This window comes from Parasteatoda tepidariorum, chromosome 10 (assembly GCF_982258835.1).
Source record: "Parasteatoda tepidariorum strain Cologne lab strain chromosome 10, Ptep-v5.0, whole genome shotgun sequence".
NCBI classification, from domain to species: domain Eukaryota; kingdom Metazoa; phylum Arthropoda; class Arachnida; order Araneae; family Theridiidae; genus Parasteatoda; species Parasteatoda tepidariorum.
This window is the reverse complement of record NC_141764.1, coordinates 74,191,341-74,218,811: the sequence shown is the minus strand read 5'-3', so window position 1 is coordinate 74,218,811 and position 27,471 is coordinate 74,191,341. Positions and strand designations below refer to the sequence as shown.

The following is a 27,471-nucleotide window of genomic DNA, read 5'->3' as shown; positions in this document are numbered from 1 at the left end:
ATATTCAGCCGCTGGCAACAACTTAGCTAAGAAGTATTCTCCATCCGCACAGGTCGAAACTTGTGAAGATTTCAGTCTGCATTTTCGTTCAGTGAAACCGGTCGAATATTTTTAATAATAAATTTTAGAATTTTCTGTAAATAGTGCGAAGAATATAAAACAGAATTTAATAGAAGTTTGGCTGCCAGCTAAAAATGGATGTAAAGGCTAATTATTGTGACTTTTTTGAAGGAACTGAAAAATTACTCGAGATATGGTTTGGGAGAAGAGACGATTCCTCCTCAGCAAATTGTGATTTGCGGCTTATCCCTCGGTAAGAGATAAGTTTATTTTTAATCCTTTCACTTATTCAGCCTTTAATTTTAGCTAGCCTTGTACCTTGAGTGATCATGACTTTGCTTAAACTAAATTTCAGGTGGTTGTTTTTTCATCTAAAGTAAATAAACTGTAGGAGTAAAGAAACGTCTTATGCTCATTTTCATATTATTATTTGTCTGTTCTGTAATTAGAAAGATACCCAGGATCATATATTATCATTAGGATTTCTCTTAGATTCTACCAATCGATGCACATTTTAAATATAGTAGCATAATTAATTACTCCTCAATATTATTGATTTTTAAAAAAAAAAATAAATGACTTAAATCTTATAATTACACATTTGAGAATTTGGGCACATACCGAATCAAATAATATATATAATATATATTTATATGCAAAAAAAAAAAGAAACAGTTATGCTATTGAAATGACTAAAGAAAAAAAATTATCTGAATAATTGAAAATATTTAAATTATGCATGAAAAACTAATTACTCTCATAAATAAACCAAAAAAAAAAAAATTATTAATATTTAGGAACATGTAATATATAACATGGGCAATCTTATTTATTTTCATATATTGTAAATTATGCTTTAACTTGAAATATTAACCTTTATATAAGGCCAACTTTACACTGATGATCATAACTTCAGTTAAACTAAATTTCAACTGGTTGTATTATCATTTATATAAGTAAATTGTTGAAGTAAAAAACCAATTGTTTTTTTTCATATTTTTTTTTAACTTGCATAAAAATATCAAAAATAAATTAAAGATTCTATTAATTGAAATTCATTTGCAAATGCCGGTTGCATATATATTGCCTTATAGAAAATAATAATCTATGAAGTTTTAGAGGCCGCTAATTATTTTGGGAAAAAATAAATTTTCTGAAATAATTTTAGGAATAAATATTTAGTTGTTTATTCTCATAAGTAATACAATCTCAAAACTTATCGTATAAGTCCTATAAATCAATAGGGTATGTATTTTCCTAATTGAAAGTATGATTGATGAAGCTAAACTATTACAGTGTGTAGTGTAGGTAATTTGAAAGACTTTTTTAGTCTGCTGCATGCAAAATCTAGTTAATGTAAAATTTTTTAAAGTTTTGTAGTAATATGCATGTTTTAAGTCTTCTGTATATTTTTAAAGTTATGTACCTAAACAGGGTGTGAAAAAAATCTAAACTGTCAAATATCTCAGGACATATATAGAAGGATTAAAAAAGAAAGTAGATGGTAAAATTTCTGTAACGTGATCTGAAAAAATTAATTGCCAGGCCGTTGCAACTTGTGTGCAATGGCTGCGAGAAACTAAAAGGAAAAAAAAATCACATTTTCAAAATATAAATGCTTAAAGTTTAAAAGTTGGTTGATATCTACTAGAATTTTTTTTATAAATTAATGAAATATTTGTATTATTAAATTGATGAAGTGAATTAATAATTGAAAATATGCTTATTCATGCATTTTCGAATTGATTAATTAGAATCTTTTCAAAACCTTATTATATTACATATAATTTTATACATTAATTTCCTAAAATTATTATTTATATTCATTGTTTCTAAGTGTTCTTGAATTTAAAGATTTGTAGCTCTATCCTAATGAAGTCCCATTTCTAAAATTTTTTTAGTAAAAGAGTAAAATTTACTACAGTTTTAATGAAGAATAATAAATTTTATAAAGTATTGGTGCACAATCTCTCCTATGATCCTTGAATATGTGGTCCTTCTCTTTGTAGCTAAGAATTAATTAAAAAAATAGCTTACATAACAAACATAAATAATTATATAACTATTTTTCCAATGAATTTTTGTAGCTTTGCAAAACATTGAAATGATCTCTTATTTAAAAATGCTAAAATGTCAATGCACTATTTCAGTGTGTCAAAAGATTTAAAATTTTCACAAATCAATTTTTAAAAAAAAAAAATTATTTTAAAATATTAGCAAAAAATAAAGTTTAAATAAGATTTCTATAAACCTACTATAGTTTTTATTTTCCAAAAGAAGAAAGTATGTAAATTTTTAAATAATTTTTTTTTTAAGAAACCATATAATTTGTTATTTTTGTTAATAATGCAAATTCGTATTGTTCTCATTGCATGAAGTAATCATAAATTTTATCATTTAAGTTTTTAAAATTAAATTCATTGCTGATCTTAATTTTTTATAGCCTTTTTTTTTTTAAAAAAAAAAGTTTTTTAAAGACAGTAAAATATTTTTCTGTATTTTGTTTTAGCTATTAGAAATTTTGGAATTTTTTTAAAATGCGATTTACTTGCAGTATAGTTTTATATAAAATAGTTTTCTTAAGTAAAAATTTGTTTGAGAAGATCTTTAGGGATGCACAACTTTTTTTTATAGTGGAGTGCACAATTTAAAAAAAAAAAAAAAAACACATTGGCAGCCAACATGAGTAAAGTAAAACTGTAATTTAAAGTAACTAGGTACACAGTAACTTAAATAAAATTTGTAAGAAATTACATTTTCCTATCAGTACTCATACCCATTGGAGTCCTAGATTTAGAACCATGAGTGAAACTTTAAAAATAAAATGGTTAAAATACATGCTTATGTAAAAACAAAATATAGTTATCTAATATAGCTATATTTTTTTCCCTTATGGCAGAAATTTTTCCCCCTCAACTTTTATATTTTTTTCATTAGTTTTTCTTTTATATATTTTTCTATGATACTTAAAATTGTCCAGGGGCCAATTTTGGTCGGCAAGACATAGTTTGTGGATCTTTGAACTAAATGAAGTAATTTTTAATCATAGTGTAATAATTATTTAAATTTTATGATTGAGTATTAAAATAGGAGCAAATTTTTCTTTATTAATTGGTAGGTGTTACAGTATTAAATATTATATAATAATATTTTATCAGTCACATCTTGTGCTCGTGGTGTGGTTGTGGTTTGATTTATTTTTGTGATATAACAGATCAAGGTTCATTTTATATCCTAAGAAAGTTAAGGCAAACAAAATTTTGTTTGAAGCCACTGTAATTATCACTTTCTCTCAAAGGTCTATTTTTATCTGCTATAATTTTTAAGTCATTGTTCGCTCTCTAGTTTTTTCAGGACATTTTTTATGTTTTGTTCTTATTAATAATTTTGCTTTTTCAGTTTATTCCATTACATAAGTAAAGATTAATTGACAAAAAATATTGATTTTTTATTGTAGAAACAAAAATTTTAATTTTTCAGATCAATTTCTTAAAAATTATTTATTTTAGCTTTATATTTTAGTTAATGCAGACTTTTAAAATCTGTATATCATGTTATTAGAAGAGTTGGTTTCAATATTCATACTTACTAGTATTCAATTACAAAAATAAGTATGCTATCTGTAATTGTAATTTCAATATAGGTCAATATAGGCTACAATTTGTAGTTGTGTATATGTTTAGTATGTGACTCATTAAATTAATATTAATAAAATATAGAAGTAGATTTTTCTTTATTAATTGGTAGGTGATACAATATAAATTCTTATGTAATAATATTTTATCAGTCACATCATCTGCTCATGGTATGGTTGTGATTTGACTTATTTTTGTGATATAGCAGATCAAGGTTCAATTTTATATCATAAGAGAAAATTAAGGCCAGCAAACGTTTGTTTGAAACTAGAGGAATTATCACTGGAATTATTCTATAATTGTGGAATTATTACAAGGTCTATTTCTGCTGTAATTTTTAAGTCATTGTAGTTTTGCTAGTTTTTTTCAGGACATTTTTTTAAAAAATGTTTTGATCAAATTAATAATTTTGCTTTTTCAGTTATTCAATAACATAATTTAAGATTATAACTTTAACATAATTGAAGATTAATAGGCCATAAATGTTGATTTTTCTTTTCATTATTTTTATTAAACATGTTTTTAGGAAAGCAATGGCTAAGAAAGATATTTTATTTAACTGTTATTTTTTTTTTTTTTTTTTTTTTGTACAGTAGAGTTTTGAAGTATATAAAATGATACTTGTAACTTGTAATAAGGATACAGTATGGAACATAATATGGAAACGTTTCAGATTGACAGATTTAGCCATCAAAATTAGTTGTAAAAACTTTGCAACAATTCCAAATATTTTTCTCTATAGTCTTTTCTCTATATTACTATAAGTTTTTTTTTTTTTTTTTTGAATGAGGGATGAATCTTTTTAGTTTTTAGACTTCACTAAATAATGAAGCTGAAGCATTTCAGATAACCAATATTACGAGGCATTTTTTAAGGATAAAAAAAAAAAAGACACTAGAAAAACGTGGAAGTAACTAAAAAAATGGAAGATACTAAAAATGACCACTATATTATTTATCAAAAAGTATTATAAGAATCAACTTTAATTTATGTAAATTTATTGTGGAAACTAAATTTTAGTTTTTGAGGTCAAATTTTTTTAAAAAATTTATTTTAGTTTCATATATTTTAGTTAATTTTACAGAATTTTAAAATCTGTATCATGTTATGGGAAAGTTGGTTTAAATATTCAAATAGCATTAGATAACGAGAATTAGTATGCTATAGTTGTAAATGTGCAATTGTATATATATGCAATTTTAGTTGTGTATATGTTTAGTATGTGACTCATTAATTCTATAATATAATAAAATTTGATGTTATTTTAATAGTTCTTTTCATATTTATAAAATAAAATTTTACTATATTGATTTATCCTAGTAAAATTAAATACTGTTTTGTTACAATTTATACATTACAGTTACCGCTACAGTTACAATTTAATTTAAGAAATTAAATTTATTTTACTTTCGAATTATAGTTTTTTAGTTTTCACTTATTTGAAAATGTTATATTAACTAGCTTAGAATTCAATAATATTACTTAAAGTTGTAATAAAAAAATTTAAAAATTTTTTTAATTGATATTTTTAAAATTTTTTTGACATTTGAAAAGATTTTTTTCTTCTTCCGCTTGCCAAAATAAACCTATTTTTTCGAAGGCAGTTTGTTTTATTGTAATTTTTTCCTGTGTTGAAACTTGCCATCCCTGAAATAATTTGATAAAAATAATTATGCATAATTATATAAATGTTAAATGGAACCCATAATAACCAGGGATCTGTTTAGAAGAAATTTTGGTCCGTTAACGGACTCTTCACAAAATATCTTTTCATTAAAACGGACCCTTTACAAAATATTTTGACTTAAAAACGGACCCTTCGCAAAATGATTTTTCTTTTGATCGGACCCTTCACAAATTTTTTTATCTTCATTATTGTTTTGTTAATTGAATAAACCCTTCCCAGGGCAGAAAACAAGAAAGATGGATGTAAACGAATTAAGTTTTGTCTTCGGCAGACGATTCTTCCATTATTCGTCCGAAATGAATATTCTGCGTTCAGCAGTATAGGCTAAATACCAAATATTTGTATGATGCATCTCTAATTTAGAAGCAGCTATTTGCTGTTTATTTTTGAAAATTTAATTTTTTTTACTATAATTTTAGAGTGCTGAGTATCTATTTACAATTCTTGTATCTATTTACAATTTAAAGACTCCTTGAAAAAGTTTTTTCAGTAACCGGATCCTATTTGCACAAGTTCATAAAAGCAGGACCGTGGTTGAAAGAATATGAGTAATTTTTTTACAACTTCACAAAAATCGGACCTTTCACAAAATGTCTGGACAGACCCCTGATAACAATGGCAGTTAGAGTCTCTTCAAACGTTGATGTCTGCAATAATTATAGTGAAATAATCATAAATTTTTTGATTTTCACTTTTGAACCAAATTAATTCGTTTAAATATTTTTGATATAATAAGTCTTTTTTTTTTTAAAATAAAATTTTAAGTATTTATTTACATCAATTTTAAACTATAAAGTTCATTTTTAATAGGTAACATGTGAATCATAAATTAATATGAAATACAATTTATTTCTTGTATAAGTTTTTTTGAAGAGACTATGAATTATGGTTTAAAACTATTTCTTTTTAAAATAAATTCTATGACCTTATCGAAAGTTTAAAAGTGTATGCATCTGACTACCTGATTCTGTTTTTATTATGGCTAAATTTTTATTTTTGCTTTTCAGATCTACATGGGAGAAGCTGTTAAAAATTGTGAAATGTGAGATAATTAGTTATAAGAAGAATGATCATTTGGACTCTTATGTATTAAGGTATGTTGTTAAGATTACTTTTAACTATTAATTTTTATTATTAATGCATTGTTGGAATTAAATTATTTATATTTAATGTTTTAATTTGCTGTTTAATTATTTTTATTTAATGATTATAGAGAGAAAATATATAATTTTATATAGGTGTTTTTTTATTGTTGCCAAAATAATTTTTTTTTTTTAGTATTTGTTAAACTTCAATTTTACTTCAATCTGCAACAAAGGAAGAAAATTCGAGAATTACATTTTAATTTAAAATAATTTTAATTTTTAAAAAATCATTCTTTTCAAATTAAGTTATAACAACAAATGTTGCACATGATTTAAAACTTGGGGGTTATTGGAATCAGGACTAATTTTTGTTTTTTAATGGTAGAAATGTTTGTTTAAAGTTATCTGGGATTTAAAATTTCAAAGGATAATTTAAAATTTACAAAATATCTCACAGTAAGACCTTTTTTTTTATTTTCTCATTGAATTGAGGTTATATTCTGTTCTCTTATCTGCAGCTTGCTTATGGTGTCGTCCATTGATGACTTGGCAGTAAAGCTACTTACCTTCTTACAAGACCTTCTATACTGAGTATTACGTGGTAATTTCAAAATTCATTCTGAATCATTGAACAACAATAAGGGGGCTTAAGCATTTTGATTGTTTTGTTTTATATATATTATATATTTTTTTAAATAAAAAATGTAAAAACAATTGTTTTGTTCTATGAATGAAATAAAATTGTTTCCACTGTGATAATTTTATTAAAATTTGTTAAGTTTGTTTGAAGAGTTAACTTATTCAGTATTATTATAGATTAATTTGCCATTGATTAGCTTTATAATCATTCTGAAGTCATTCAAACAAAGATCGCAAATTGGGATATTGCTTTGTTGGATATGTTAAGAAATTTACTAAAATAATAAGCATGGATTGAATTAAAAGTGCATTTAATTTCATTTCATATTTGAGAAGAATGATAAAACAGTGCAAACTGTATAATATATATGAGTATCGTTTTTACTGAAGCTATTTGGAGACTTTGTTCGCGTACATTTAAATAGACTTTGATTTTTAATTTAATTGTATTGATTCACTATTTTTATTTGCCAAATAATGTTAAAGTATCTTTTGTTATTTCATGATTTGTCTTATTTATCCACGCATACAACATGCATAACATACATTTAACAATACGATTAAAATTTTGAATTGGAATCTTTTTGTAACTGTAATGCTTATTGTGACATGTGCTGATGAATTCATTAATTTAAAAAATGAAATTCGAAAATATAATATACAAAACATAAAATTTTTTTATTTTCAAGTCCATTTGATATCAATCATAAATAGAAGGTATTGCAGTCAATTTAAATATATAATCTCTAGTGCAATCTAGTATTTGTAATTTATTGACTGTAAAATTTGCTGAATTAGTTTTTTAGATATTGTATATTGTAAAAAACATGGACTATTGCATGAGATCTACTGGATTTTGATTTTCTTTGATGTTAGTAGCTATTTGGTCTGGTTAAATATGCGTTAAATAAGAATTTGAACATACCGTGCTATTGCACCAAGGTACTTAAATATTAAGGACACTATATTGAATTCCAATTACTTGAAAGAGCTTTGAAGCCTCCAAATTTTTATATTTTAGAATAATTAAAAGAATAGAAAATTTCAGTACTATGATTCTACGATCATATGTCCCGATATATAAGCAGACTCTTTTTTCGTTTTTGAGATGATTACTCGATAGCAAATTACTGATATGTCTCTTGTATAAGATGACTGCTAAAAAACCATGTGTTACTAAACTTGTAAAAATTTTGTAGAAATTTTTTTTTTTTTAAGTTAAAAATATTTTATTGGTTTGTTGGGAAATTCTCGCTGCACCAATAGATGCCATGTGTCAAATGTGTTATTTGTCAAATTAAATGTTAAACTTAAATGTTAGACATAAGGTTGGCAATAGAATAATTAATAAGCACAAAAAAAGTGTGAAAGATTTTTTAGATTCAGATTTCGATCAATTAAGAAAAAGTTTTTTTTTTTTAAATGTAGTTTTAAAATTTTTTAATTGTAATTTAGTTTAGTAAAAAAATTAAAGAAAATATTTTAATTTTTAGTGAAAGCAGCTTATTTGTCTCGAAGAATCGTGTTATTTTAAAGACCTGTGGCTCTACAACTTTGCTTCGAGCTGTCAAAGCATTGATTTATGTTGTCAGGGATATGACTGATTTTGATATTGTTTTGGTAAGTTTATTGATTTAGATATATGTATATATATAAATATATAAACAATTTAATATTTTTTTTCTTAGGTTTGATGTTTTTCTATGATGTTAATTTGGATAAAAATTGAGAATTGTTACATTTTTAATTAATTTTTTTTTCATTTCAAATCTAATTATTCCTTGACTACTATTTAATCTACTTAAGTAATTATATATTTTTGTTTTTGAAATTAATGATTTTTAATGAGAAACTTGTTTCAATTCACTAGTTCTACAATTAAGAGTTTATAATCCAACTTGCAGCTACATTTTAACACATTTCGTAATTACTTTATTTTATTACCATTTTTACTGAAGCGTGAAAATGTTGTCTTAACTCTTAGAAGAACTGAGTTTTTGTCTTCTGGTTTAAATTGTTTAATAATAAAGCATAGACGAAGTCTGTTTTACACGAAATACACTTTTTTTAAAAATTAAGGTATAAAAATTAATTTTTTAAATATTATTTTAGGATCTTTTTTACTCAAGGAAGAATTTTATTCGCCCTGAGCTTCAAGACAAACCACACACCAGTTTTGAAGATGAGGTAAATATTTTTGTAATTTTCTAATTTTTTTATTAGCGTGTTACATTTGACTTGTGATACCTATTTATGCTATGTTTTATTTTGACAATCATCAGATTTCAGAACTGCTTTATTTTATGATAAATACTTTTGTTGCTTTACTATTCATAGTTCGCTACTCTAGTATTTCATAAAATAAATCTTGTGTTCTTCATTAATAATAAAATTATGGCCACAAGCAAAAAAAGCAATTTCATCAATCTGAAAAAAAAAAAAAAAAAAAATGGAAGAATTTTATTCAAATACTCAATAATCAGGGAAACAGGCTTAATATGATTTTAAGCTCCTTAAAATCATATATTTGAAGAAAAAAAATTGCTAACTTTGAAAGAAATTTTCTAATGTTTGATTTTATCTCAATTTGTGTACATAGATATAAGCATCCCTAAGCAAAAAGTTTATGATTTATTCGAAATAATTGTATTGAGATCATATCACTGTTACATAGGCATATTTTTGGCAATTTCAGATTTTTTCTCCCCTTGTCAGAAAAATTAGCAAAACATAAACCTCTCCCATGCTTACATTAGACAGGGTTCCCACGGGTCATGGAAAAGAGGGAGAACCTGGAATTGTCAGAGAATTTTATCTTAACTCTAAAAAGCAGAGAATAGTTAGGGAAGTTGAAAATTTTTTTACAAAAAACCTGGAAAATTCCTTTATTATACCTGGAAAATAACCAGTCTTAAAATTGTCAGTAACAGTTATCAAGATTGGAGTTGAATAATTCTGACATGTATTGCAATTATTTTATAAAACTTTACTTTTTAGTGAAACTTTTCCTTGTTTCCATTCTGATTCAATTATGTTTTTGTTATGTGTTATGTTTCATGTAATATTTGACATTACAAATAATAATAATAATAATTAAAAAAAAGTGTTCTGATGAAAAATTGTATGGTATAGCTAAAATATGGTTTGGATTTTAATTCAATTTACCTGATATATCTGGAAAAGTCAGGGAATTTTTTTTCTGAAATTGAGTGGAAACCATTATTAGATTACACCATCCTCTTGGTTTGTGCTTAAACTTTGATCTTCATCATAGTAATCTAATTTTAGAATATAATTCAAATAAAAGTTATAACTTACAAAAATTAACATGTTACAGTTTATAACTTGAAACAAGAATTGACGAACTTGAAACAAAAATTAACATTTTACAGTTTGTAAAATTTTGAGTAGAATATTCTCTAGGATTTTTTTTTGTATTCAAAACTCTAGACATTTAAAACTCTTTTTTGAAGTTTTTTTACAAATATTTGTTTCCTCGAATTCAACTTTTATTCCAAATTTGAAAGTTTTCCACATGCAACATTTTTGGTACATTTTTTATTTTGCTTTTTTGGGAAATTTTTAAAGTGATAGTTTTTTAAAGTTATATAAAAGCGTTGCTCATATCCTCTTCTCCCTTTGTCAGCAAAAATATGCAAATCACAAACTCCATCCTCCCGTTACTTTGAACCAGTGTTTTCATCTCAGAAAAAAATGAGCGAGAATTTCTCACCCTTTCTCAAAAACAGGGTGAGATTTCAAAAATTAAAAAAAAACAAAAAAAAAAACAAAGAGACTTGAAAAAAATTTTTTCTTTAATTATAATGCATTTTTAACATCGTCCAATTTTTAAAGCATTGAATATTTTTGGTGCATCATCATATGGAAAATGTTCTACATCTACTTTTTCATCAGCTGTTCTCATTAGGTTGTTCAAATGCGTATTTGTTTCGTTTTGATCGTTTCTACCCACATTTGTTTCATTTGTCTGTTTCGGAGTAGAAGATATTGGCTTTACAAGGTATTTGTCCATCTTACATTAACGAGCAAAAAATTTGAAAGTCTTACTTGAAGAACATTAGAGAAATGCGTTCCGAAGCAGCAGAGAAATGCGTTCCGAAAGAGGTTCCGTGGTTCCGAGGATGGTGTTCTGTTGTTCTTAAAGGTTCTGAACAATGCTGGTAAATAGGGAAGCTAGATAATGGGGCAGATGTTGAAAATAATAAAAGATCCAGGAAGAAAAGTGAAACGGATTTTATTCTAAATGGCACAAATGATAAATTTGTTTCAAAATGCGAGAAATTCGCGAATTTTGAAATTGGTTTATAGAATGCACGAATTTCTCGCGGTAATAATTTTTTAATGCGAGAATATAAAAAAATATGCGAGATTCTCGCGTTCTCGTGCTGTAGTGAAAACACTGCTTTGAACGGCCCCATTATCAAAAATATTTGTTGTTTTTAATATAACAACAATATATCCTCAGAGGCATTTATGCTAATTAACAGTAAATATTTCCTACAGCAAGCCATGAATTACTATTACAGTTATCTTTGATTTGTTTTTAAATTGCAGCAGCAGAAAGAAAAAAGTGTTTTTAAAAATTTATTGTCTCTTTGAACCCTTTCACTTAATGTTAGTGTAATCTATTTTGTAATTTTTTTAATTATTTGTTTTCATATTTAATAATTAGTAATAATGTTATACAATATATTTTAGTTACATGAATAAGACAGAACTGAAAAATTTATAATAATTTGTAAGCCATCAATAAAAAAATAAGGTAATTCGATAAATCTTTCTTTTAAAATTAGAGAAATATTATAGAATTTTTCCATGGTGTTTGTGGCTATCTTGTAACTATTTGCATTGGAAAATTTAAGAGATTTATGTTTTTTTTTATATACATGACAAGTATTTTTTTGTGCTACTGAGCTTAGGACGTTTTGGTTGCTCCGAGGGACAAGGATAATAAATATTAATCTGTTTAGCTTTACAGCACGCAGTTTTGACTAATATTAATTTAACTTTGATTTTAATTGTACTAAGTATTAGTTTTTGCTATTACTTGGTTGGGAAAAAATTACTTTTCATTCAACCTATTACTTAAGGTGTTTTTTCTCCCTCGTTGTACAAGTGTTAATATTTAATCCTAAAATATCTATTTCTGTGTATATAAATTTCCATAGTTTTTTTTATTTTGAAATATTGGAAGTTATGTTATTTTAATTCTTCCTTAATCTTATGTGTCTGTGCAAATTATTTTAAAATGTCTTTAATTCTAATAATTTGTTACTTTTTTAGACTGAGGTTCTTGATGAATTGTTTGATGGTAAGTTTGTTTTTAAATTTTTCTAAGTTTAAATTTTTTTAAAGTTGTGATACACTGCTGAAATATGTCTATTTTTTATATTAAGCTTTCATTTTTGTTAAAGAAAATATTCATAAGCTGTATTTTACAGTTGAGTTTAAATTATTTAAACATTTCTGTTTGGGGAGACTTAAAAATTTTATTTTCAATTCCTTTTTTAATGTATTCTTTTGTAAAAAGATATAGACTTCGGTGAAATGTATTTCATACTATTATATTGAGTAAAATATAGCAAGCTAGTTGAAACCATTATAGAACTGTACAGTTCTAGTACTATTATATCTAACACTAAAATACAATTGAAATTATAATAGAGATGGATTTTTTCTTTAAATCTAAAAGTATGATAACATCTTTAATGCCTGTATGGTGCATAAAAAATAATAATTTAGTTTAATAATAGTTTAAATTAATACTAATTTAAATTGAAATTTGAATTTCATGCTCAGATCTTAGTTGATTGAGATGTAAGTTTGAGTTTTGTCAAGATTTGTTATGTTTGTAGTTGGAATTATTTCAATATCACTGTTTTATACTTTTGTTTCTTAAACCATAAAAGTGCATTTTGTCAGAATAAAATTATAGCAAGAATTCAGTTAAATATACTTTTCCTCATTTGGTTATCATTGTATGCAGCCCTTTAAACCATTAGCTGACAAACTTATATATATATATATATATATATATATATATATATATATATATATATATATATATATATATATATATGTATATGTATATGTATATGTATATATATATATATATATATATATATTTAAGTGCATCTTTTAAAATTTAAAGTTCTCTACTAATTTTGAATAACCTTTTTATGTATAGTTTTCATATATTAGTTGTAATGACTATCTTTATTTATTTTATTTATAGGTTCTGCCTACTGTTTGGGAAGACTTAACAGAGATTGTTGGTGAGTTTGAGAGTAATATTGTGTTGTAATATTGAAAAGTTAAATTATTGTTTCTTTAACAAATTGAATGTTACTTACCAAATAGTACAGTAAAATATGAAATTGACCCTCTTATGGTATAATGCTGTAGTAGCGAAATGGATGAAACATTGTTTTTTCTCCTATCATTACTCATATTTTCTTATATGTATCACATTACCAATCTAAATAAAGAAAAATGTTGTTTAATCTTTTTATCCTGACTTTGAAATTTTACTTATCAAAAACCCCATTTGTAATGCAACAGTAGTTGAAAATTTTTCCAGACATAGATTAAAAGTAATTGTGAGGTGTTCAGTATTGATAAAATTTACAGCTTGCTTTTAAAATGTACTGTTCTAAGCAAAGTAATTCTGAAATTAAAAGTAGTAAATTTTATTATTCTTTTACAACAAGATTTACGTTCATTACATTTAAGTAGAGCAAACTATACTTTTTCTTAAAGAAAATAAAATGTTGCCCTCTTTTTTAAAAAGTACTCTGGTATATGCAGTGTTCTCCCTAAATGTTTTTAGAAGGGCGGCCTTCCCTATCTGCCCTTTGATCCCTATAAATGTCCCCTGTTTGTCCTTTTCATAAACATAAGTCATGACCTCTTAGAAACACTGCTTTTTACTCTTATTCCATTAAAAAAAAAAAAATGAATAACTCACTGTTTAAATAATTACACACTGGTAAAATTGTCTGTGTTTATAGGTTTAATTCTGATTGCTGTTATAAATATTTTCTTTATTAGGATTATTCTCAACTGGTTCAATTTGTATCTTAAAATTAAATTTTTTTTTCTTAAATCTTTCTTTTTAAAAGTTTCTCGTTTTTCAAAAGGGAATTATTTTTTAAATACTTTATTTTTTAAAGGCACTTTTGAATGTCTTTTTTAATAATTTTCAGTTTAAAGCATAGAAAAAAAGCTTTTAAGTTGTTTATAATTTTCTTGGTTTACTTTTTTTTTGAAGAATATTATGCTCAGAGATTGTATTTTAGCATACCTATAATTATTTTTTATAAACTACAAATTTTTCTTTTTTTTTGACAATGTGTGAGAATTACTTTTTGAAATATATACATAAAACAGTATAAGAGGGTAATTTAAAAATTTGTGTGGTTCAAATTCAGCTGTTAGATAATATTACACAATTTGGTAAATTTTTAAGGTGTTGAATGAGGTTCAATGTGCCCTTTTCTCTGAGGAAGTGCTTTGCCCATTTTTATTCCTAGGGAGAATTCTGATATATGTTTACTGTACTAAAAAATGTCCTGATTTTTTTTGAAAAAATGTTCTGTTTTTTTTTTTGTTTCCCTACAAAGTTTTTGGAATGTTTTTTGCCTTGTTTTAAACAGATCCTATTTGGCACCATTTTGTGACAAATTGTTGTATGGCATTCTATGCTGGCACTTTGACACCATTAAATTCATGAGCAAACTGATAACTCTTTCCATAAATATGTTTTAATGTAACATTCCACAACTATGACTCTCTGCAGCACTGTGAGTACAATCCTCACTTGTGTATTGATCAACTCACACTTTGACATAGCCTGTATTGAGATCTGAACCGAATTTGATCAAGCAGTATCACAGTTTTTGACCTACCCACAAACTTTGAAACTGGGTGCTTTTTTTAAAAAAAAAAAAAACCTAAAAAGAACCATATAAATCTGGGCTAAAATGGTTTTATCCCCCCAGTTTTTTATAAACGTAATCAAAATAGATTAATAAAGAATGAGATAAAAGAGAAATAGATGAATTAACAGAAATTTTAAGGGATTTAATATTTATCTTAAATGTGTTGATTCTAGAATTTTCAAATCAAAACTAATAGTTTAAAGAGTAATTTCTAAAACTACTAAGAATATTGTTTAATAAAGAGTAGTTCTGAAGTTACTTTATTACTAAAAGATGAAGTCATACCTTATGAATGTTTTAAAATATATAAATAAAACAGAAAACAGCATATTTCTCTGATCCCAATATTATGATTTTATTTTTACTAAAGGTAAGAATTTAAGAATCTTTTATTAATTGCAGCTAAAAAGATGGTACTACATTAAAATAAAATTTTTTTAAAATTTTAATTTCCAAGTTAATTATTATTTTCGTATATAAGTTTTCTTTTTAAAATTGTTAACTTTTGAATTAAAAATTAAATCTAAAAGTGTTTAACTAGGTAATATCTTAAACCCAAAAAGCTTAATAAAACCCAAAAAAGGCAACCTGGGTTAGTTCTTTTTAAAAAAAAGCCCGTTTTTTTCTTCTTTTTTTTAAGATCTTGAGCAGTGTGCTTATCATGTGATATGGAAGATGTCTTGATGATAAAGTTTTTATTCTTATATATTTATGAAGGGTTAGAATTATTTTTAGAATAATGATCATTAACACTCCTAAACAAATTTGACTTATATCAGTAATCAAGATACAAGGGCTCAATTTATGAGGTAGTTGTTCCCTTTTATTGTGTAGGATGAATTCGGTTCTTTATAATAAGGGCCAACTTTCAAGATGGTCAATTTGACAAATCGTAAGTGGTTCTTCTTTGGTGCATTTTTTCAAAAGTCTTTTGCTTAGTTCTTTGGAACTTCATGAAGTTGTATTATATTTTTTATTCTTTTGTTCTATTTTGTCTTCTTTTGTAACGTTACATTCAGTTAATTTTAAAAATGCATTTCAGTAGTTTACAAATTCTTTATTTAGTCAATAATCTAGTTTTAACTGTAGTATCTCAATTGTACTCTAAAAAGCAAAAAAAAAAAAAAAAAAACTAATGGTAAGTTGAACTTTCCGATGAGTAAGTTTTTCTTCAGTTCCTTCAGATTCGAATAATCTTGAATGATTTGAATGATTAGTTTTAAAGCTATATATATATAACTTATAATAATTGTACCTTTTATGTACATCTTATATTTCTATTAATTATTATATATCTTTTTTTAGGTACTTATATACTCTCAATCCACTTGAAGATTTTATAGGCGTTCAAGTTCCGGATCAAACATTAGAAATATCCTTTCTATAACTTTATATGAAAATATTTTTCCTTCTGTGCTTTTTCTCTCCTGTTATCTCTTTTGCACAATGAGAAGAATGAAAATTAAATGTGAAGATTTGAATTACTATTATCTAGCCCTTTTGCAAAAAAGTTAATTTTTTTTTCAAATTATATTTTTATCGCTTCAATAATTTAAGTTTTAGAAAATTAATTGATAAACTAATTAAAATTTTGCAGGATATGAGCATTTAAAGTAGTTATTTCATATAGCACATGCACGTAAGTAAGTCGTATTTGATAGTTTATGAAAAAGTCTGATCTTGAAAATTGAGAAAGTGTTTTTTAAAAGTTTTTTTTTGAAATGTACTAACACTGCTTGGAAAATTATTAAATTTTCAAGATATTCAAATTGGACTGTTTTTATTAGTTACTAAATATAATACACTGCAAAATTATGAATAAATTTTTTTTTAAAAATTTTTTACACATATACATAGTATAAAAGAACTACTTTAAATGCCTATATCTTGCGCAATTTTAAACAAAATTTTTTTTCTTTCAAATTTTGAAATGTTTTTGAAAATAGAAAATTCTTACAAAACGTTTGTAGAATATTTTTAAAGGTATAGCAACTTTGAAACCTTCACTTTAAAAATGAGTTCCATTTTTAAAATATAAATCAAAATGATTTTATGTAGTTTTCTGATTCATTGTTTATTTTTATGTGATCAATTTAAAGATTTAATTTTTTTTTACTGTCTGAATTTCTATATCAAATGTAATTTTTAGAATAAGTTAATTTAAACAGAACTGGGATTTATTAACTTTTTTTTTTAATTGAACCATTATGGAGAAAAGTGTTGAGTCTGCTTCGCTTTCAAGTAATGTTGTAATGTATGTTTTTTTTTAATATTATAACTTATCAAGTGTTAAATGCATAAAATATGTTAAAAATTAACAATACAATAAAATAAAATTAAAAATCGTACCTTCTATGGTTAGATTGTTTTGCTATAGTCTAAGACTTAATGTGACTTAGGTTGTGGGGAAGCTTTGCGCTCAGTTAATTTTAGATCAAATTTCGTAATTAGGAGTAAAATTTTTTTAAAAATTCAAAATGTGTTTACAATCCAATCAACATAATGCTAAATTTATGTATGTAATTAATAAATGGAATTTTGATACAAAAAAATAGCATCTTATAAAATTTTGCTTTTTGTGTATAATCAGAAAATTTTGAATAAAAAGCTATTTTTCAAAGCTTTGTCAATTGTTTCAATTTTTAAAGTTTTTTTTTGTTATTAATCACGTAAGTGCTAACCATTGATTTTTAATTTACCTTTTAAGTCAAATTTTTTACAAAAATTCCTTGATTGTTTTTAACTTTAAAAATTTTTTGTTTGCAAAATATTGCTTTATTCAGCATTAAAACGTCTTTTTTTTTTATGATCTATTATGACGATCTTTTAAAAAACTTTTTTGTTCTTGTTATGGTTCATTTAAACTTAAGCTTATTATTTTTTTAATATTAAGTCAGAGAAATAGGTATTGTATAAAAAATATTTATTCATTCTTTTATGATTTGAGTTTTCCTTAACTAAATACGTGATGATGCAAGAATTGGATCCCAAAATTATGAAGATTTTCACCAGAGAAGTTTGTTCTAATGCCAAAGAAGCAACTATGAAGTCTGGCATTGATAAGCTTTTTCCAGGAATCATGATTGATGATTATCTGTTTGAGCCATGTGGATATTCAATGAATGGATTATTCAAAGGGGTAATTCTAATTACATTGTAATATATATTTTGATTTTCAATGTTATATTAAATTTTATAAAAAAAAGTTTTAATTGATGTTTGTAATTAATTGCAAATTAACCATGCTTATTATTTGTATACACATTATTACCCTAATTTACAGAAGTCTATCTCTAAATTTGTCTCTGCATTTAAATGTAAAATTTTAGACATGAAAATTGTTGAATTGATAAGTAAAGTGCAATTTAAGTGATGTAAAGTGCAATTTAAATCTTTTTTTAATAGTATAATCATTTTGTGAAAATAAATGATAGAAGAAGTGGTGTAATATTTTTTTATGTTTTGTATTTTTTTTTATAAGCTATGAAGTTAATATTTTTAAACATATTCTTCCCTATTTTTTCTCTAAGTACCCCTATTTTTTACTAACATTTTTTACTATCCCTATTTTTTACTAACATTGAATAAACAAGATAATAATGTAGAAGTTTCTTTTTTTTATGTATTTTAAATATTTAAGAAGTTTTGCATTCAAATTACAGTTAATTGTAATCTTGCATTTATATAAAACTAAACTCAGTGGCGCAACAGCCCATAGAGGGCCAAGGCCTACTGTGCCCATCTCAGTTTTCTTGACCTTGGGCTCTGGTGTGCAAGAGCAGATGTTCCGGTCAGGTGGTCAGCCGAACGCGGAACCCCCAGTGTTTAGTTCCCAAGCAGGCTTGGTACTAATTTATCGACCCACTGAAGGGATGAAAGGCTGAATCAACCTTGCCCGGCCCCAGGATTGAACCAGGGACTTGCATTTATATAACCATACTAAAATATAAAGTATAATAAATAATTCTAATTTATTACAGTTCTTTCATAATTATTTTTATAATTGTAACAAAAGTGTTCAATTAAGATGACAATCAAGTGTTGAACATCTTATTTTAATTTTATATTTTCTAAACTAGAATAAATCTTTATACTTGTCAGCATTTTCATTAGTTATTTCATTAGTTCAGATAAATTATAATATAGTATTTGATTTAGGTTTTTTGACATTAATGTGTTTTTATTTTCAGGGCTATTATGTCACTATACATATTACTCCAGAACCAAAATATTCATATGTGAGCTTTGAAACTAATTACCCTCAGGTAAGATGTGGTCGCTTCTTTTTATCCCCTAAAAATATATGATCAAGTTTTTTCTCATTCCGAAAATAGTTGCCATTAATTTTTAATAAAATAAAATAATTATCCTTCAATAAAAGTGTGTGTTTCTCATAATGTTAGGTGAATTTGGATTTGCATGTTTGATAATTACATAGGTTTTTACTTTATATTTTTGAGGGGTATTTCTTAATTGATGCTCTAGCTCCTGAACCAATGTAAAAGTTACATATTTTCCTATTTTTGTGAAAATTTTTATTATTCTAATTAATTAAAGAAATATTTTTTCAATTGGAAGTATGATGTTTAAGAAAAAAGCACAAGTATTTAATCACTAAAGATGTTTTGATTTTTATTCATTTTTAAATGTTGACAGGTAATGTGTAGTTTTTAATAATTAACTTATCCCTTGAGGACAGTATGAGATCAAAATTCAGACTCTTTTTAGATTCAGTATTCAATACAATAAGGACGAGCAATGCGTCATAGGTTTTGTTTGTGCATTTTAAATTGTTATTTCAATATTGTTTTAAAAATAATTTTATCCAAAAGCTTTATATTTTAGACAAGGAGAGCTATTTTATTTAGATCAAACTGTTAAATTACCTGAGAATGTAAAATAAGTATTTAATGTTTTTTTTGTAAAAAAAATCCAAAACATTTTGATATAATTATTAAAATTAGCCACTTACTTTTTATGGCTTTTAATTAGCTAAGGAATAATTAAAACTATTTTAATTATTATTCCTTTCATGGCTCTCAAAATTAATAAATATCAGACATAAAATAATTTAATACAGCTAAAGTTAATCAACTTAAATTAAAGTGAAAGAAATTTTTGTATCTATGTTTTTTGTAGATGTTTAATATAAGATGTTTGAGGTTTTAAAAATATAAGTAAATTTTTGATGCGAAATTTGTATAATTTGCAGACTACTGCTGCATAATGAATTCTAATGGTATAATATTTTCTATTGTATATACAATTCTTAATATGGAAAATTATATTAATTGCATGTTTGTGAAAGTATTATACTTTTCAGTTTCTGAATAAATTATTAATAACAAAAGCACTTTTAATATAAAAATCAGTTATATGTGAATGTAGAAATTGTCTCTTCTATAATTTTGTGTGCATGAATTAACTTAAGACACTGTTTTATTATTTAAATCTTCGTAGTTGTGTGGCTGCTCTCAACCACCAAATTTTGTTCTCAATAAAATTATACAACAAGAGGCCTCTTTATAACGAGAGATTTTTTTCTTCCTTTTGTGATAGTTTGATTAATCTAAAATTCCTAAATCAATATTATAAAACTTATATGTTTAATTATATTAATTGTAAAATTGATAAATTAGCATAAGGAAACTTACAAAATTGTAGAATTTTTACAAAAACTGCTTATAGTATTATATCTAAAGGATGATTTTAAATTGATAAATTTTATATTGATATGTTATCTATTTTATAATTTACATAAAATTATAATGTTTGAAAATTTTTCTGCAGGAGTCCTATTCTGATTTAATTGCTCGTTTATTGAAAACATTCTGCCCTGGAAAGTTCATAATGACTCTGTTTGCAAACAAAGTATGTATTTGTATTTCTTTATTATTAAAAGTTTTATAAAATTTAGGCTTTGTACTTTAATATTTTGTATATTGCTACCTTTTTGTGAAATTTACTCATAATAGTAATACGTTTAACCTTTTAATTGTTTTGTTACTTGTTCGGATTTGTAAAATAAGTTCCTTGCCCAACACATTTCCACAGTTTGAATAACATGTGGGAAAACTGGTTTATTGTGTAAGAAAGTAAATAGATTGTGCCCTGAGCTCAATTTGGAGTCTACAATTGTTTTTAGTGTTAAAGGCGTAAGATTTGTTTTTAGTGTTTAATTATAGTTTTATATTTGGTATTACTCTAAATATATATATATATATATTTAAATTCCAATAGATGAATTCCATTTTTCAAGAATTGCCTTAATATTTCTTTTTTTTACATTAATTATTTTTACTTTTTGCTGATTTAATCTTTACTGAAGTGAAAATATTTTTGATAAAAAATATTAAATGCTCTTTATTTTTGTGGCAGATTTTAATATTTCGTGAAAAAATTAAATGCATTAACATCATTAGAAATTATAGAAAAATGTAACTCGTCCTTCTTTTCAATAAGCATCATTATGTATTGGTCTAAAAATATCACTGATCCACATAAAATCTAATATTCAGTATATTAGTATTTCACTTAAAATGATTTTTGTGCTTCTTAATATCACATTTATTAGTTTGATTTGAATTAAATTTGATAAATTAAAATAAAATTGATTTAACAATTGAATAAAATACTAAATTGGTTTTAGGGCAATAACACGGAAGTGTCAAATTTAAGTGAAATTTTTTTTTATGAATTGCTTATTTTAATTTTAAAAATATATTCAAAAATAGCCAAAGTCTACATATTGCCGTTTCATTTTTGATAATTTTAAATTTTTTGAATCTGACAGCATTCTAAAGTAATCGCATGGTTGACAAGTGAATTGTTCACATTTGTGCTCAAATTGTTTTCTTGAAAAATACTTTCAAAATGAAAGAAATGTATCTTTCTTTTGCAATATTTTGATAAAAATATGCATATAGAACTAAATGTAAACATTTTAAGTTTAGTATATAAAATAAAAGTAACTTCTTTTACGTCATTCCGTCACATGTCTTAATAATGCATAAATTTCCTGAGAACGAAGATAAGATGTGACATTGGCAAGTTAGATATAAAACCTCTTCAGAGACAACCTAATTTTCAAAATGTTGAAATTTTTACTAATTGTAATAAATTGTAATAAATGTATATATACTAATTGTAATAAATGTAATAAAAATAATAAATTTTTACTAAATTTTTACTAATTAATTTACTAATAAGATAAGATGTGACATTGGCAAGTTAGATATAAAACCTCTTCAGAGACAACCTAATTTTCAAAATGTTGAAATTTTTACTAATTCTTACATAAATATTAATCCTGTTTATCTGTTACATTCTGTTTATCATTTACATATTAATAAAATATTTTTTAAATGAAGGCTTTCTTCTACTAAACTTTTTGTCATTCCGTCACAGCAAATAGATGTTAATAACTGCTAGCCAACCTGAGGTTAATTTTCCAAATTCACATTTTACATTGCTTACACATTATACTAAAAGTATAAAATAGTTCAGAAAAATAATAGCTGCAAAATTCGCAGAAACTACCAGTTCTAAGCGGCATGCCAAAAGCTTGGTTGCCAAAATGTCATTCCGTCACGCAAATAAAAAGTTCGTAAAATTAAAAGTAAAAAAGATAGAAAATCCTGCTTTTTTAGTTTATGAAGTGCATTATGCCAATAATAATGATATGCATGAGAATTTTTTTATTTTATTTGAAATTAGATACATAGAAACTTCAATTAATTGTTATTTTGCAAGTCAAACTGTCATTCCGTCACATATGGAATTGCCCTTATATAAAAATGTAAATGCTCGAAATTGCAACTTATACAAATAAAATTCAGAAAAATAAACATCAATATTAAATAATAATGCATATTGTGCCACAAATGTTATTTTCCGCTTCAAATTTAAGCCACTCGTAATTTGTCAGCCATTGATTCTGAAATACACAAGTTAACTTATTTTTCTCATATTGGATATCTTTTTCTTTATTCAATGTATCATGCCTTAATTTTTCTTTTTTTTGAAGAACATGCTCCCATTCTTTAATTTGCATTTTATATTTTAAAATTAAATAATGCTGTGATAAACATAGACCTCAAGAAGAAAAGAATGAACTAAAATATGTTGCAGAATCTAATTATCCCATTACTTTTTAATCTTTAGCATACTATTTCCTATCAAATGAATTTGCTGTTGTTCAAATATTAATCAATGGCAGTCATGGTCAGACCAGTGATTATTTTATAGTGGTCCAATGAGGGATATAGTGGTTTTGAACCATCAATAATTTTAAATACTGCATTAGTATTATCTTTTTATAAAAAAAAAATTATACTAAAAAGTTCAAAATTGCAAAACTAAAAATTAAATGGGTTAATGTAAAGGAAATAAATGCATTGTAGTTTTAACTAGTATTTTTGATTTTTTTTTTGTCTATTGTATAATTTCAGTGGTTTATTTTAGTACATCTTTAACTTTTTGCTTATGGCTGGTCTGACAAGTGGACCGAAATAACAGGCTTCACCATGCCAGCGCTGTAAGCAAAGGGTTAAACCAATTTGTTAACTATCTAGATTTAAGCATAATGTTATAATATGCTTTTTGTAGTTTATTTTCAAGTTACACTTTTTGATTTTTTTCTTTAAAGAATTACAGCAGTTCTTGTAGTTCTTTTTGACAACCATTATTTTGCTAGTTTTGAAAGTCGCTTATACATGTTGGATTTTTAACATTTTCTTTAAAATTGTAATTAGCGCAGATGAATTTGAATATTATAAAGTGTCTTCATACGTGTTTGTCAAAAAGACAATCAATTGTCTTATTAATGTTAAATTTAAATACTTTATATATACCATTAATTTATAAAAAATGAAATTATCTATTTTCAAAGTTCATTGATAAAAATTATGAAGCAAAGTAACTTCTATAATCTGAAAATTTAGATTATCTGACATAGATCCCATCCTAATTATTTTAAATAATCAAGATCATACAGTTTTATTTTTAAAGTTATAAAATTTTGATTTCTTTTCTAAAAGAGTTAGCGTGGTTCTTCGTGTCTAATATTTGTTTTTACTGGTGATTTTTTCACCTAGTCTAATGTTGAAAATAGCTTGTTAATGTTTATTTTATTTCTTTTTATTGCTTTTAAGAAAGAACTACAAAAAATTTAGTATTTTTTTTTTTAAGTAGTACTTTTCTTTAAGATAACCTGTTAACATTTCCATTTTATTTAATATTTCTATTCACACTTTTTTTGAAGTACCACATGTAGTTATAAATGTAAAATTTTTTTCCAGTTGTCTGTTGCTGCCATTGCTCCAGGTCTTTATCACCGAATGGATTTCCGTGGTTTCTGCCGCAAGGAGTTGCAGTTCTCCCACTTCAAGAACTACGATCTCACTTACGCCCTCTTTGCCAAAGCGCCCAGTTGAGGCCTAATTTTGCCCCTATCCAGACATACACCCCTTTTAATTAAATGTTACTTATCTTGGAATCTTTGTTCAAAACCTTTGTCCCGTAGGCTTAAATTTGGTCTTCATTTTCCTACATTTGTTTGGAGCAGGATTTCATGATTTTTACTGGTCATGACTGTTGTTTGATTAGTTATGAGAGAGAAGAATGTTCACATGAAGTGAAATATACAGGCTTCTCGTTTTGAGCATGTTGTTGTGAGCGGTTGGGTTAAAAGAGAGAGAAAGAGAGAAACGAAACAAGATCCGTTTCATTCCAAACAAAACTAGTGATGCAGATATTTTTGAAGTTATAATACAGTAGGATTCACTTATGACGATTCAGCACTAAACGAGATTGAGGATTTAACGAGGAAAATTGATTCTTACAGACTGTTTCTCATAGAATCTTTGAGCAATCAATTTTTTCACTTTTTCCCATATTAAACAAATTATTTTGGAAGCAGTGAATATATCGGGAATAATAAAAAATTAAATAAGTTCACAGTATACTATCGATTACTGATTCCTATACTCATTTACTATAATACTACTAATTCATAATTTCAACGAATTAAACTTTACTTGAGATAGCGATGTGCTCTGAAGTGTTAATTTCTCGAAGCTATGTAAAAAACATACAATAAAATTTCTTTTGCTATAAGTTTTTAAAATGAAAATGAAATAAAGCATAATTTTGAAAAGCTAAACAAACTTTACAATAAAAATTAAGTGAAATTCACAGAAGTGTTTTTTTCAACAAAATTTTTTTTGTACTAACATCTAAACTGAGATTTACTTAGCAACCAGATTTTATGTGCATTTTTCTGTTTTCCAAACTCCACATTACATACGGATCCTACTGTATAAATTCATTTGTGGCCACTTGATTTAATTTCGGGTTTGAATAAATTCGAGGATTTGGTAGGAATGCATGATGTTTTTCATATGCAGAGAAAAGATCACATTCCCCATAAACCAGAGTTTTGAGAATTGCTCAGTCACATTAATTTTATATGATTCTGCATTTATTTTCCATCTATCATACTTTTATTAATTTGACAATTAGTTCAACCCACTTAAATTTGTTTTTATGCATATTTGCATAGTTTAATTGGATTGTTATATTCTTTGTCAGAAGTTTTATCTAGATATCCCTTACTGGGTCCAATTCTCTTACTATACAATTGACATTGTCAACCTATAAGGTGGTTTGGTCACTTATAGTATTCTTTTATGACATGTCATGTGTTCTGTTGTGTTAGCATATATACTTAGGGTATATCTTTTGTGCTACTTTTTTTTAATGGTATGTCATGCAGGACTTTTTTAGTGGTATATCATGTGTATAATTTTTTTTGTTTTTGTTTTAATGATATAACATGTTTTAAAGCAATTTACATATATTTTTGTCAAATCTCACTCATATTATAAACCATATTTATCTGAAAAATTGAAAGAACTTAATTTACCAATTTTCAAAAGAATAAATGGCAAGTTTTTTTTTGATTTCATGCACATTAATACAAAAAGCAATGTGTATAATATAATATTTAGATTTTTTAAAATTAATAGTAGATATTTTATGGCAGGGGTGGCCTACCTTTTTCATCCCCAGCTCTGTTTTCCTTACAGATGCATGTTTATATATAATTTTTATCTGTAACTTTAGTACAAATATATACTTTTTAAACTACATATTTATCTAGTATCCTCAATTAGTAAAGTTAGGGTAAAGCATTGTTAATGATGTAATCTTTATTAATAACACAACTTTTGAGGGGTTGCCGAGTCTTTTCTTTGACGAGGTTTAAGCCATAATCTGGAAGAAGAAAATTAAGTCCATAAAAACTGAAGAGAAACATTGTGTTTATTCTCATATGGGATCACAGTTTGGTCACCCCTGCTTTATGATAAACATCAGCCAAAATAAGAGTTTTGGTCAATTTTAATTTTTTTTAAAGAATTTCTTTCTTAAAAATTTTTTTATTTTCAGTTTGAATGTAAAGAACAAATTGAACTGTTTTTTTTTTTTTTTAAAGTTAAGTTTATAGCATAATTTGCAATTTTTTAGTGCCTTACTATTTCTGTAAAGTGTTTTTCTAAAGAATTTTGCTTTTCATCACCTAATTTAAATAGTTGCCCTTTTAGTTTAAAAGCTTTCTCTGCTTATAGTCTAAACGTTTTTATGTTTTTACAAATTTGTTTTAGTTTGTATTACTCTGCAATATCCCATTTTCTTTCTGTTTAAAAAATTATACTTTGTCATGTAAGAACACTGGTTTGTACTTATTTGTAAGAGCTTAAATTGTACCTATATTTGTATTTGTTCTTAATTTTACCAAAAATTTGTCACTTGCGTTACTTTTGGGCAAGTAAGTGTAATATCTATTGTTCCAAAGTTACATTATTCTAGTCAGTTGCAAAAGTGATTTTAGAGTTAGTGATTTTTTGATCAAAAAATATTCCCAAAGATGCTACAATTATGTATGGACGAATTTCAAGAAATATTTACGAAACATTGAGATTCTTTTAAAAGAAAATCGTGGTTGTATATTGAACACCACCAGCATGATTTGTTTCTCACGAATTTCAACGTCTTTCCAGATTATGTTTTTGTTGAATTTATAGTGGACGATCAAAATGTGTTTCCTCCTTGCTAAAGAACCACCAAATGAGCTCTCTGGAAAGATTTTGAACAACTTCTAATGCATGTTTTAAGATTGGGTGATGTTAAGGTGCTGAGTGTGTTTTTGATTTACCACGCTTTTCATGCTGAGTGGTTATTATTTTTTTTGTATAATAGTAGCTTAATGTTATATATGAATACTTCCTAGCTGTGATTTTTTATTATATTGAGAAAACACGTATGTCTGGATAGGTGGATTTTTACATTTACCATTGATGTTATTGTTCCTTGATCAAATAAATATTGAGATCTTTGAGATTTTA

The 27,471-nt window shown here is 25.3% G+C and overlaps 1 protein-coding gene across 1 annotated transcript; it reads left to right on the top strand.

Annotated features, from left to right (window-relative positions):
- On the top strand, nt 1-27,471 carry SamDC (S-adenosylmethionine decarboxylase). Its single transcript, XM_016064259.4, has 11 exons — nt 1-313; nt 6,390-6,476; nt 8,600-8,726; nt 9,219-9,293; nt 12,411-12,438; nt 13,363-13,402; nt 16,373-16,439; nt 18,033-18,206; nt 19,258-19,332; nt 20,858-20,938; nt 24,367-27,471. Exons 1-11 carry the CDS (start codon nt 195-197, stop codon nt 24,499-24,501), a joined length of 1,008 nt encoding a protein of 335 aa, XP_015919745.1. The 5' UTR covers nt 1-194; the 3' UTR covers nt 24,502-27,471.